The 11,892-nt window shown below is 33.1% G+C and overlaps 2 protein-coding genes across 2 annotated transcripts; both read right to left on the reverse strand.

Annotated features, from left to right (window-relative positions):
- Window positions 1–1,493: 1,493 nt before the first annotated feature.
- LOC114179827 (Putative membrane lipoprotein) lies at window positions 1,494–3,028 on the reverse strand. Its single transcript, XM_028066293.2, has one exon. The coding sequence runs from the start codon at window positions 2,318–2,320 to the stop codon at window positions 1,955–1,957; it is 366 nt and encodes a 121-aa protein (XP_027922094.1). The 5' UTR covers window positions 2,321–3,028; the 3' UTR covers window positions 1,494–1,954.
- A 149-nt stretch (window positions 3,029–3,177) lies between these two features.
- LOC114178942 (glucose-inhibited division family A protein) lies at window positions 3,178–11,368 on the reverse strand. The gene is made up of 13 exons (XM_028065098.2): window positions 11,037–11,368; window positions 10,802–10,953; window positions 10,098–10,189; window positions 9,293–9,406; window positions 7,497–7,827; window positions 6,857–7,036; window positions 6,588–6,668; window positions 6,130–6,348; window positions 5,858–6,000; window positions 5,602–5,768; window positions 4,720–4,937; window positions 4,477–4,569; window positions 3,178–3,642 (listed from the first exon to the last, which is right to left on the reverse strand). The coding sequence occupies exons 1-13, from the start codon at window positions 11,221–11,223 to the stop codon at window positions 3,442–3,444; spliced, it is 2,178 nt and encodes a 725-aa protein (XP_027920899.2). The 5' UTR covers window positions 11,224–11,368; the 3' UTR covers window positions 3,178–3,441.
- Between the last annotated feature and the right edge of the window lie 524 nt (window positions 11,369–11,892).

Raw genomic sequence — 11,892 nt, forward strand, 5'->3', positions numbered from 1 at the left:
ACACGAAGATAATTAGAGTTTCGAAAATAATTTTTGAAGTTGATAAAAACTTAAAAAACTTATTTAAAAGAATTGAGAAAATAAAATTCAACAATATAATAATGAATAATAAATAATAAAAAAATAATCAATTCAAGAAGTCAATGAAAACAATGAATTACAAAGAAATTAAGAAAATTGAGAAAATAGAAATCAAGAAAAAGAATTCAAAAATTTTAAAAGAATAACTCAATATGATGATTAAAATTTTTGAACACAAAATTAAAAAACACAATTAAATATTAAAAAAAAGATAAAAAAGATGATAACAACTTTAAAAAATAATTCAAAAAAATTAAAAAAAAATTTCAAGAAAAGAACAATAAGTTAAAAGGTGTAACAATAAATAATTTTAATTAAAATGAAGAGTTAAAATTTTGTTTAAAAAGTGATAAAATAGAATTCAAGAAAAAGAATTTAAAAACTTTAAGAGAAGAACTCATTATGATGTTTAAAATTTCACAAAACAAAATACAAGAAGACAATTAGAGTTTCAAAAACAATTTAAAAAGTTGATAAAAACTTTAAAAAAAATTCAAAAAAATTGAGAAAATAAAATTCAATAAAAGAATAATAAAAATAATCAATTCAAGAAATTAATGAAAACAATGAATTATAAAGAAATTAAGAAAATTTAGAAAATGAAAATCAAGAAAAAGAATTTAAAAACTTGAAGAGAAGAACTTAATATGATGATTAAAATTTTTCAAGGCAAAATTCAAGAACATAATTAGAGATAAAAAAAAAGGATGAAGAAGATAATAATAACTTTAAAATAGAATTCAAAATATTAGTATTATTATTAAGAGTTTTAGAATTGTAAAAAAAAGAAATCTGACACAGTCCACTACAGATTATACTATTCTAATTAACTAAATTATAAATTTTAATAAGTTAAATTACAAAACTATTACATATTTATATTTTCAAATTATATAATATAATAAAGTTAACATGTGAGTTGAAAATGTTACTTAAGTCATCAAATTTTGACGGGTTAATGTGTGAGATGCTTATTTTAGTTATTATTGGTTATAAAAAAGAGGTTATTTGGAAATGATGTTAAAAAGAAAGTTTTGCTGAGCTTAAACTATTTATCTCACAATAATAAATTAGGTAATTAGATATATAGAGCAAACCAGATGAATATCCGACCATTAAACCAGAGAAAAAAAAAGTAATTAAGAAAAGTTTAATTAATTTGTGAGTTACTTAGAATTAACGGTTTATATTTATCGTTATATATATTGAACAGGAAAAGGGGAACATAAACCAAATTGTGATGGTCCCCAATCTTTACTTCGGAATCGTGGTTTTGAAGGATTTAATATCATGAATGATATTGCAGCAACGATGAAACTTTGGTTCAGAAGAAGATATAATAAATTAGGCATATAATGAAATTTCGATTAATTCGTTTCCATTTGTTTCTTTGGTGTTCATTAGTCCAGTGGCGCAACTGCATATGCATCTTTCTGTTAATGAAAAATGAAGTTGCAGTTACACAAATGAACATTTGTTCGTGTTTGTTCCCCTTGAAACATAACATACTAAATCAAAATGAATGAAAAACAAGAGAAAAGAAGGAAGAGAACAGAAACAATCTTAAACTTTTGCTAACAGGAAGAGATACTAATGAACCGATAAGAACTACAAAAAAGAAGTCTAGTTGAAATTCATATATATAAAAACCCATGTCAAAAGTTTCCTAAAAGCTATATACATGAAAAAGAAAAATAGAGTTTCGAGTGAAAAGTATCTGTCATCGACATGTGAATAGGACATGCATGCATGCATGCATGGATCCCTCGCATATTCCAACATTGCCAGAGAAGGTTAACGTAAAAGAAAATGTAAAGGCTATAAAGAAGGATATATGCATGCATGCATGCAAAGTCGAAGACAATGATGATGATCATGAGGCCATAGATTTTGCAAGTGCCATTTCACTCTCGTGTGAGGCAATGGATGAATCCCTGTTTAGGTTACCAGCTTTTGCCCGAGATGCGACCTCCACATCTGCACTTCCAACTCCGGCGAGGCTAACTCTACATCCAAAAGCTCTTGACAAGACTCTGTAAACGAAGGTGAGCAACCAAAAGAACCATGGTAGGCAAACCAATGCCACCCCTATTTCTGGTATCCAAGAGGATGATGTTTCTGATTCAGGAAGGAGCATGTATGCCACAAGGCATGCACCTCCTGCCACTATAGACATGAACAAAACACCAGTTATGATCCATATGAACGTGCGTCCAGCACTAGGATCAGCCACAGACATTTGTGTTTAGGAATAATGTTCAAATATTCACGATTTCCTCTTTATCTTCGTCCATTTTAAGCAGTGGTGAGGGGTTAATGTTGGAGGGACGAACATTGGGGTGGCATGGGGTAGGAAGCAGGTTGCATTTGAGGTGCCCTGTTCTGATTTCTTCTGGTGTAGCAGTTGCAGGGAAGCCTGAGAATGGGAATTTTTCTCAAATGGAAGGCGTGTTCAAAAGTTTGTTAACCTACCTAAAATGCTGTTATCGATTAGAACGAACACGCCCACGAAGACAAAGAAAGAGAGAGGGAAGCGGGTTCCAATTATGGTTATCCAAGTTGAGGTTAGAGATGGTTTGTATGCTACTATTTCAAATTGAAAACTCATTCTTTATACATGTTATGTTATGTTTATGCATACAAAATACCCAAAATTGACAAGGTATTAGCACACGGCAATAATAATAATAACAATAACAATAATAATAAAAATAAAAATAATATTATTATTATTACTGAAAAAAATTAGTAGTGTTTTCTTAAAGAAGTTGGGTTGTAAAAGATATTTTTCTTTAACTGATAGGAACAATTTTATTCATTAAAATTTAGTACAAGATAGATACTACAAGTTCAGTTTCCTCGTTGGTTCCCCCACCACCCCTGGTAGGCGGATAATAAAAGGATAAAATAAGCAATAATGTATAATTTCTTACAAACTTTGAATGCAAAATAATACTTCAATAATTGAAAATAATAGGCTCAATGCTTTAACAAATACCGAGCAAACAAATTACATCGGTTAAACTCTACATGAATGGAATATATTGAGACCTACTTTTAAAGTGTGGACCAAAATCCAAATCAAGAAAAAGTTCATAAACTAAAAGGGTACATCTACTTTAAAAAACAAAAAAGATTGACATTTATGTCAACAAATAATTTGCTTAAATATTATCAATCGGATCAAATTGTCAAATGTAGTACAAAAATACAATAAGTTTCTTTCCCTTTCTATCCAATCCTTTCTGTTAATCTATAAATCTACGACACTGATTTTGCAGCCTTTATATCACATATATAATGTGGCACACTGAATATCAAAATTGGTAGAATGGTAAGGTATCAACATGACGTGAAAACTTACCCAGAGCTTACTTTTTCAGTCAAAGAAACTTCAGGCATCTCAACTTGGTTATTTGCTTGAACAGCATTCATCATTTTGTGCCTCCTCTGTTCTTGAGCTTTCCTCCGTCTGGTTTCGAGCACAATGAGTAGAGCAGTGATATCAGCGGGGCTCACCCCGCCTACTCTGGTTGCCTGACCAATGGTTTGAGGCCTAACCTGAAATCATTGAGATAACATTGTCGCAAGTACAAGAGAGAAAGTTGCATTATAAAGAATATTTAATAACCTATGGTCTTACAGTCACCGAAAAGTATATACATGTAACAGTTAAATTATAAAAACTATTTAATAAATTGTACTAAACTTTCCTTGATGCTACAAAATAAAAATTGCTCCTTAATCAATTTCATAAGGGCATCTCCAAAGCTCCAATGTCGCTTTTATCTATGCATCTTCCGCATAGACAACTGTGCCTATTAAGTTCGTACCGTATTCTGTATGACGACGAGTACGTGTTTCTACAAGCACCGGTGCATGAGGTATATTTATGTGGAGCACCATGTCACTATCAATCAAGGCCTCCGTAATTTAAAAAAATAAAATAAAGTATGTGTACCAACTCAACTCATTTATGGTGGGAACCCATTTAGTAAATTTTTTTAGATGCTTAGTAATCTAATCTTTAACATTTGAAAAGATTAGTGACAAAATAGGTACTATGTTGAGAAAAGAGAAAATGAAAAGGAACATCGAATTTAATGTGTTGCATACACACATGAGTAATCTTATTTATAACGATTAAGACATACAATAATAAGGAACAAAATCAATATCTAATAATGTGAAATATTTGGTAAAATAATAATAAATAAAAATTATTAAAGTAAATTGAACCATTTTAAAAAAAAAAAGTAAATTTCATAATTTCTTTTCAACCAAACAACCTCTTTCTCCTCTTTTCTTTTCTCTATCACTATTTCTTTCCTCCCAACCGAACATACAAGTAATGAACCAAATATCTATACTGATGAAGTTATATAACTTACAAACCTTGGAAAGTTTTTCGCGAGCTTCATGAGATAATGTTGTCATTGCATAGTAATCCAAGTCTTCGGGAAGTGGTCTATGGTGTTGAGCAACCAACTAGATGTAAATCCATCATAACAATGAAATTTGAATTATATACACAGCTGAATTTCTAAAATGTGTAAAAATTAAAATGATTTGGTATTTAGAGGTCAACAAAGAGAAAAATGGTATTCACTTTTGCTCATTCACAAGTGTAATACATACCTGTTGAAGTTGGCTTTGTTGACGCAAGATGAAACCTTCGTACTTTATATCAATCTCAACACATTCTTTCTCCATTCTTGATAAGCTTTTGTCGCCAAAACCATGCTTGTCAAGAATTTCATATTCTATGTGTGGTTTCTTAAGAAGGCTTTCTAATGTCGAAGAGTCCTTCACGGGCTGACCAGATAGACTAGTGACTTCAGCAGCCAAATCCCCTCCTGATGAGAAAATTGGGGAGTAGCGATAATTGATAATTAGCCAAACAAAATCTCTACATAATCTATCAGAGTAAGTATTTGAAGGGAAGCATACATCGATGGAAAATCAGTATAAATATAATGATGTACTCCAACTATATAAGAAAACATTTTATTTTCCTAAAGGATGAATTATCACAAATAACTTGGACTTCTACTAACACTAGTGTGAAGTATCTACCCGACTATATTAAAAGTAGTTTGGTTACATTTTAAATTGTAATCCTTGCGTAAAATATTGTGACCGTATAAAGTGCAGAAGAGTGAAGATTAAAAGCTCCCAATTTACAAAATCCACTCTGTTGTTATTAATACAACATTACATGGGTATTACAATTTTTTAGTCAAAGATTATAGGGAAATGAAGGGAGTGGACAGAACAGTCAACCATCATTTCCTGTCAATTTATTAAAATATTTTTAAGAAATTTTTTCAAAATAATAGAATTGAACAACAAAAGCAAGGCCAAAAATTTAATTTGACTTGAGAATTATCAACATTTAAAAAACTTTGTTATTATGCTTAGATGTTGCCATCTTGTTTCCCCAAACTCATAAAATTTCTTTCAGTCCAAGAAACACCTTCCAAGAATGAGTTGCCACCCAAAAATAGTGGGCAAACCTACCTGAAATCCGGACACTTTTCAATCGCTTTTTTTCCCCAGAAATCCGAGCTTGCTTATCCTGGTACAGTTTCCAGCGTCTATCATCTATCAATCCTATTTCATGACCCAAAGGTGTGAGACGGCTATCAGCATTATCGGATCTCAAGAGTAACCGATGCTCTGAGCGGCTAACATGAGGAAGGAAAAATTTCAATTTATATGTCAAGAAAGAAGAGACAGAATAAAGCAACATAAATGTTATATTCGGTTAGCTTACCTGGTTAACACACGGTAAGGCTCTCGCAGGTCCTTGGTTACTAGATCATCAATTAATGTTCCTATATAACTGCTCTCCCTCTCAAGAACAATAAGTGGCTTATCATCTGCATGTCTAGCAGCATTGATACCAGAAATAATGCCCTAAACAATAGCATAGAGGGTTGAAAGCTTGCTAGATTAACGGGAAGCTCAGATAGCCAAGAAATACCAACACATGATACAACTCACACAATTCACAACACTGAAAAAATCACAAATGAATTATGATACCTGTGCAGCAGCTTCTTCATAGCCTGTAGTTCCATTTATCTGACCAGAGAAGAACAATCCTTGAATTTTCTTTGTCATTAGAGACCTAGCACATTGATGAGCAGGTAAATAATCATATTCCACAGCGTATGCAGGCCTCAACATTGAACACTTCTCAAGTCCAGGTAAAGTTCTCAGCAAAGGTAATTGTAGTCTCTCCGGCAAACCCGTTGAGAACCCCTATAAGATAGAAAGCATTAACCATATAAACTTCAACTCTTTGTAAGTAGAAGTCCATAGTTCATCTATACTAATTTCAAAGAACACAAAAGAGTAGAATTGGAGGACAGTACTCCTCTTGATAAAAAGGAGCTGAGACAAGCCATTAGCATTACCAATCCATGCTTACAAAAGAAATGTCAAGTTCCATTCAGATAACAGAAAAGTGGGTTATAAGAGTATACAAAAGTATAACTTACCTGCACATAGAGCTCAGGCACATTTCGACCCTCAGGTTCAAGAAATATTTGATGGGACTCTTTATCATGAAATCTTACAATCTAAAAGTGAACAATATATCACATCAGGAAATAATAGAAACGATTCCAGTATAGTTGATCTGATGCTTCAGACCCATTTTTCTAAATGTTTCAAGTTTATTAGGAGTATGGATTGAATTAATATAGTTCTGTACATAAAGATATTAAACTGGAATAAACAAAGCCAGGGTAACTGTTTTTAAGCACACCTTATCTTCTATTGAAGGACAGTATCTAGGTCCTTTGGCTTCTACCCATCCGCCATAAGTGGGAGTCTCATGTAAGTTCTCTCGTATTATCTGATGGGTTGTACTTGTTGTACGAGTTAGGTAGCAGCACATCTGTTCTCTTTCAATATGGACCTCAGGATCAAAACTAAACCAGCTGACCTGCCAATTATGAAGATACACTGGGGAAACACTACCTTTTTGTTAGAGTAAATGCCTTTAATTACAGATTACAAGCAGTTAGCAACTCAGTATTATTGTTATCTTTTCAGCGGTGGAGGAAAAGTAAACTTCTATTTTTTCGTGTCATGATTTGTTTGAACTCGGTATTATTGTTTTCAGAGCTGAAATTATTGCTAAGCTAAATATTATTATCAATCAAGGCAATCCGAGTGTTAACTTAAGAAACATCTTGGATCATGCCCAACTGGTGGCTGGTAGACATAATCTCCAGATAGAAAATTACTAGAGCCTTTAGGTTGTATGAAGTAACAGATTAACATGATCAGAAGTGACAATTGGACTGAGTCCAGAAAAAAATCATTTGCAAACTACAAAACAAAGCCTGATTTGAACCAAAATTGAATCAAATTAACCTACTGATAGGTTTAAATGGACAAACCTCTTGATCTCCATGCTGTGGTTCTAATACTGAGAAATTTACAGTGCGAATGTCCACTCGGGCTGGGGTTCCAGTTTTCAACCGATCAGTTTCAAAACCAAGTCGCTGTAGGTTTTCTGTTAATCCAAGGGAAGCGGACTCGCCAGCTCGTCCTGCTGGCATAGAAGTTCGACCAACCCAAATTTTACCACTCATAAATGTTCCTGTTGTAAGAATGATAGACGGAGCATAGAACTTCATTCCAAAAAATGTACAAACACCTTCCACGTTATCATTCTTCCCAAGTAAAATATCTGTGACCATAGCCTCTCGAATAGAAAGGTTTGGAGTGCTGCAAAAAATAAAGTCCAAGCAAAATTTGATGGGAAGTAACAAACAAGACAAAGGCATATAACATGTGAAGATCTGTGATGCACCAAAACGTTCATCAGGCCAACATATGTGTCAGGACATATCAGACACAAATACACTTAGATACGTTTAAAAATACATATCTGTTGAGCGTCAGTAATTAAAAATAAAATAGTGCTTAATTTAAGTCAAAAGCGTGCTTGTAAGTTAGAACTGTTGCTTTTTGGTACAACTAGTACTCCTGTATTACAAATTCTCATTGTCCTTTGGGTAAAACCTTAATCCAACAAAAGACTTGATCAGTGAGGATCTGCCTCTTATTTATTACGTATGTGAAATAAGACAAAGACGTACCAAGGATCCCACACCCCGACCCATTTCTCCTAAAATAGCTTCATATATAACATTCCACTAGTATATATCATAATTTTTTATTTTTTATATATTTCTAAACATTATACATACATGAAATATGTAATCTTTGAGATTTGTTCCATGAAATCATTTTTAGAAATTGATATTTGACTGCCATTTAATTAAAAAAAACAACTTCTATGACAACAAATGTTGATAGAAGCAACTCTCACCATTTGTTTGTATAAAACTATAATTTGTATATACATTTGAGTTTCATAAGTTTGAATTGGATAATACTTAATAATGATTTTCAATTTTAATACAGTCTCTTAAAAGAATTACAGTAAGATTTATTTAATTTTGTGAACTATATATATGTGTATCTAAATGTATTGTATCCTATATTTTACAAGATGAAATGAATCGTTGTGTTGGATACATGCTGTATCCAATACTCGTGCATCGTAGGTGAAGAAAGATCACACAGGGCCAGAATAAATTTGGAGAGATCAAGGAACCAAATTGCTACCTCTTCCACCAGTCTAGCTAGTTATTAAACTTCCAAATTAGAAGGTCATGTATCTTGCATGTTAAGATATTAGGACTATTACAGATTATTAGTCCTTTTTTAGGAGCTAGGGCTTGGAGCAGAAGTACTAGATTCACCATCTACATAATATCATCTAAGGAAAAATCAGTCCACATGCAGGACTAACAAAGGATTGAGGGCAATGTCCGCAGCCCTTTTTATAACTAGGGTTTTAAAAAATTATTTCATCCCAAATATTTGTTTTACCCTACCAGCCATACGTATGTCATAACTCTACTTTGTTGACTGTTAACTTGGCCAAGTTCACTATATAGAACAAACTAAATATTTCCCAAAACTATTACTGCGGTGTTTATGTTATTGCTTCTAAAGTTATGAGAATTAGTAACCCTAATCCTACAAAGAAAAAATATTACTGCAAAAGACTCGTTCGGTTGTTGCATGCAAATGTGATTGATTGCTACAAAAAGCTAAGTATAGCAAAATAGATCATACAAATAACAAAAGAAAAGGAAAAATATTATGGTTATGAACTTGCCTTTCTACTACATTTTTCATTTGCCAGGCATACTCCCTTTTATCAGTCTGAGCTCGTAATGCACGAACTGCAGGACCTCTTGAGACATTGAGTACACGCTTTTGTAAGTAACATCTGAACACAAATAGAAAAGTGTATTTAAGCCACAAAACCTAAAAAAACTGCTCTTCTATTATATCCCAAATGTAGTTCTTTGTAAACACATTACTCAAGAATCTCAGGAAGAAAGCATGAAACAAAAGTAAATATATACTATAGTGATATTAAAAGGTGCATCATATGGTAGTGGTACTTATTAAAAATTAATATCATGGATAAAATTATATATAGTGAGTTGTGAATTCTTGGGTAAAACTAGATAACTATAACGAAATAAATTAATGCTTCAAAAGAGACCGACTTTGTTTAGGTACATGAGGCTCAGGGCCACAATAGAAGATCACATCAAATTCAAACTCAATAACTCACTTCTCCTATATGTACACACATTATTTAGTTCTAACAAAGCAATTAAGAACCTCAAGGCTCTTATTCCATCCTCTCTTCGTGTAATTTTGAATACACAAACATAAGAACATCTTGCAACAGTCCAAAAGACTCATTATTTCCACTTTCCCCTTAACTTAAAATATTTTCCTATCAACTCTTGTTTTCAAATTATAACCAACAATAGAAAAAAAAACGTTAACAATACTTTGATTGAAAAGAAGAATTTCGAATTATCAGTTAAAATTATATCCATAAAATCTAGGGGAATGAAGTAGCAAAAAACTATAAGTGAGGGCATATGATTCCCCCAAATTACCTATCAGCAATCTTCCCTATTTCACCACCTAGCGCATCCACTTCATGAACAAGTTGGGACTTTGCAGGTCCACCAACAGCTGGATTGCAAGGCTGCACCAAACCCGTCCCAATCAGAAACTCTAAATATTTAGGGATTGAGCCATGCATCAACAAAACCAGTTGTGCTCAACCAAATCAAAGGTAAGGAAGGGGTGTATACACAGCAAGCAAGCAAATGCAGGAGAAATGGCAAACACGTAATTTTCTTTCAAGCACAAAAAATAAAGCACATGACCAGTCCACTCTACATCTTTAGCACAAGGACGCTGCATTTTCAAGTTACAAAATATGCAGCAGAAGACAACACATGCCGCAAAGTTGCTACAGAGAGTCAAGCCCATGGGACAACTCACTATACCTTATATTTTTACAGTTAACTTAACAGTGAGGGCTATGATCAAGTTAGCCATTGCGACCACAGATAAATCCCAACGCCTTTCTCTATTTTACCCATCGCAATCGTATCCTATGAGCCTCCAGGGATGTCTTTTGTATATAACAATAACAATAATTATTACTTAAAAATTCATATCTATAATAACTACTAATTAGTAAAGAGTATAAAAAAGTTTAGCCTGAGTCTATAAAGGACATGAACAGATTTGTTAACATTAACAATCATAACATGAACAGCAATAGCTGAAAGAAGCGTAAAATGCTAACCTGCCACGCAATTCGGTCAATGTTGAGAGTAAGAAGAAGAGTTCTCGCCCCCAAACGTGCAGAGGCAAGAGCGGCTTCGCAACCAGCGTGCCCTCCTCCAACGACAATCACATCATATTTCTCATCCACCACTCCCGACTCACAATCCACCACTGCAAAATCCAAACAAGCAAACAATTTCAGTTTCCAACACACTCCCAAGCCAAACAGGCGTGAAAAAACGAAATTCGCGTACCTCGGGAGGTAGAACTGGCGCAGAAGCGACGGGAGAAAGAGGAGGAGAATGATATTTGGCGACGGAACTTGCGGCGGAAAGTGACGCGGCGAGGGTTGGGAAGAGCGGGGGAGGGAGTAAGAAAGAGCTTTGTGCATAAGTTTCGGCCAAGGCGACAGAGATGGAGAGTTAACGGCGTCGTTGCCATTGTGGCATTTGGATAGGGAGAAACGGAAGCGGAAATTTATGATGAACGGCTCTGATTGAGTGGTTGGTGGCGGTGAAGCGTTTTTCAGTGGCAGCTCCCTTCTTCTCTCTCTCCTGTTCAAGTTTTACGCTGGGAATTACAATGTATTTTTTTGGTTCTAAATTATCTTATCCAAGAAAAATGTTAACATTTAAAAAAAAAATTCCGATTACACAATAAAAAAAAAAATTAAGTGGCACCGATGTAAAATAATAATCCTTTTAAATGTGAGTTATTATGACTCAAATTCTGTAACATGTTAGGTTAACAATTTCAATTTACGAGTTAATTACTCAATACCATTATATTTTCTTAAAATATTAATCAATTTTAATATTTTCTTTATTTTATTTGATTAGATTTTATTCTTACATAGCCGAGATAATAAGATACTGTTCACGTTAAGTCAGCAAAATATAAAAGTAATAAATATAATAATTAATGAATAAATATGTAAGTTATACTTAGTCTAAACGACTTTAGGATTTTCTAATATATGTCATTTATGGTAATATTTAGTTAAACACGTCTAATCTCATTTACTATATTAATTTATTTCATGAAAAAGGGTCGAAATGACTTCGTTTCGAGCTAATGACGTCATCCTTGTTTCAGATTTTTTAATATTTA

Source organism: Vigna unguiculata, chromosome 3 (genome assembly GCF_037176805.1).
Source record: "Vigna unguiculata cultivar grain cowpea cultivar isolate G323 ecotype 2 chromosome 3, ASM3717680v1, whole genome shotgun sequence".
Lineage (NCBI taxonomy): Eukaryota > Viridiplantae > Streptophyta > Magnoliopsida > Fabales > Fabaceae > Vigna > Vigna unguiculata.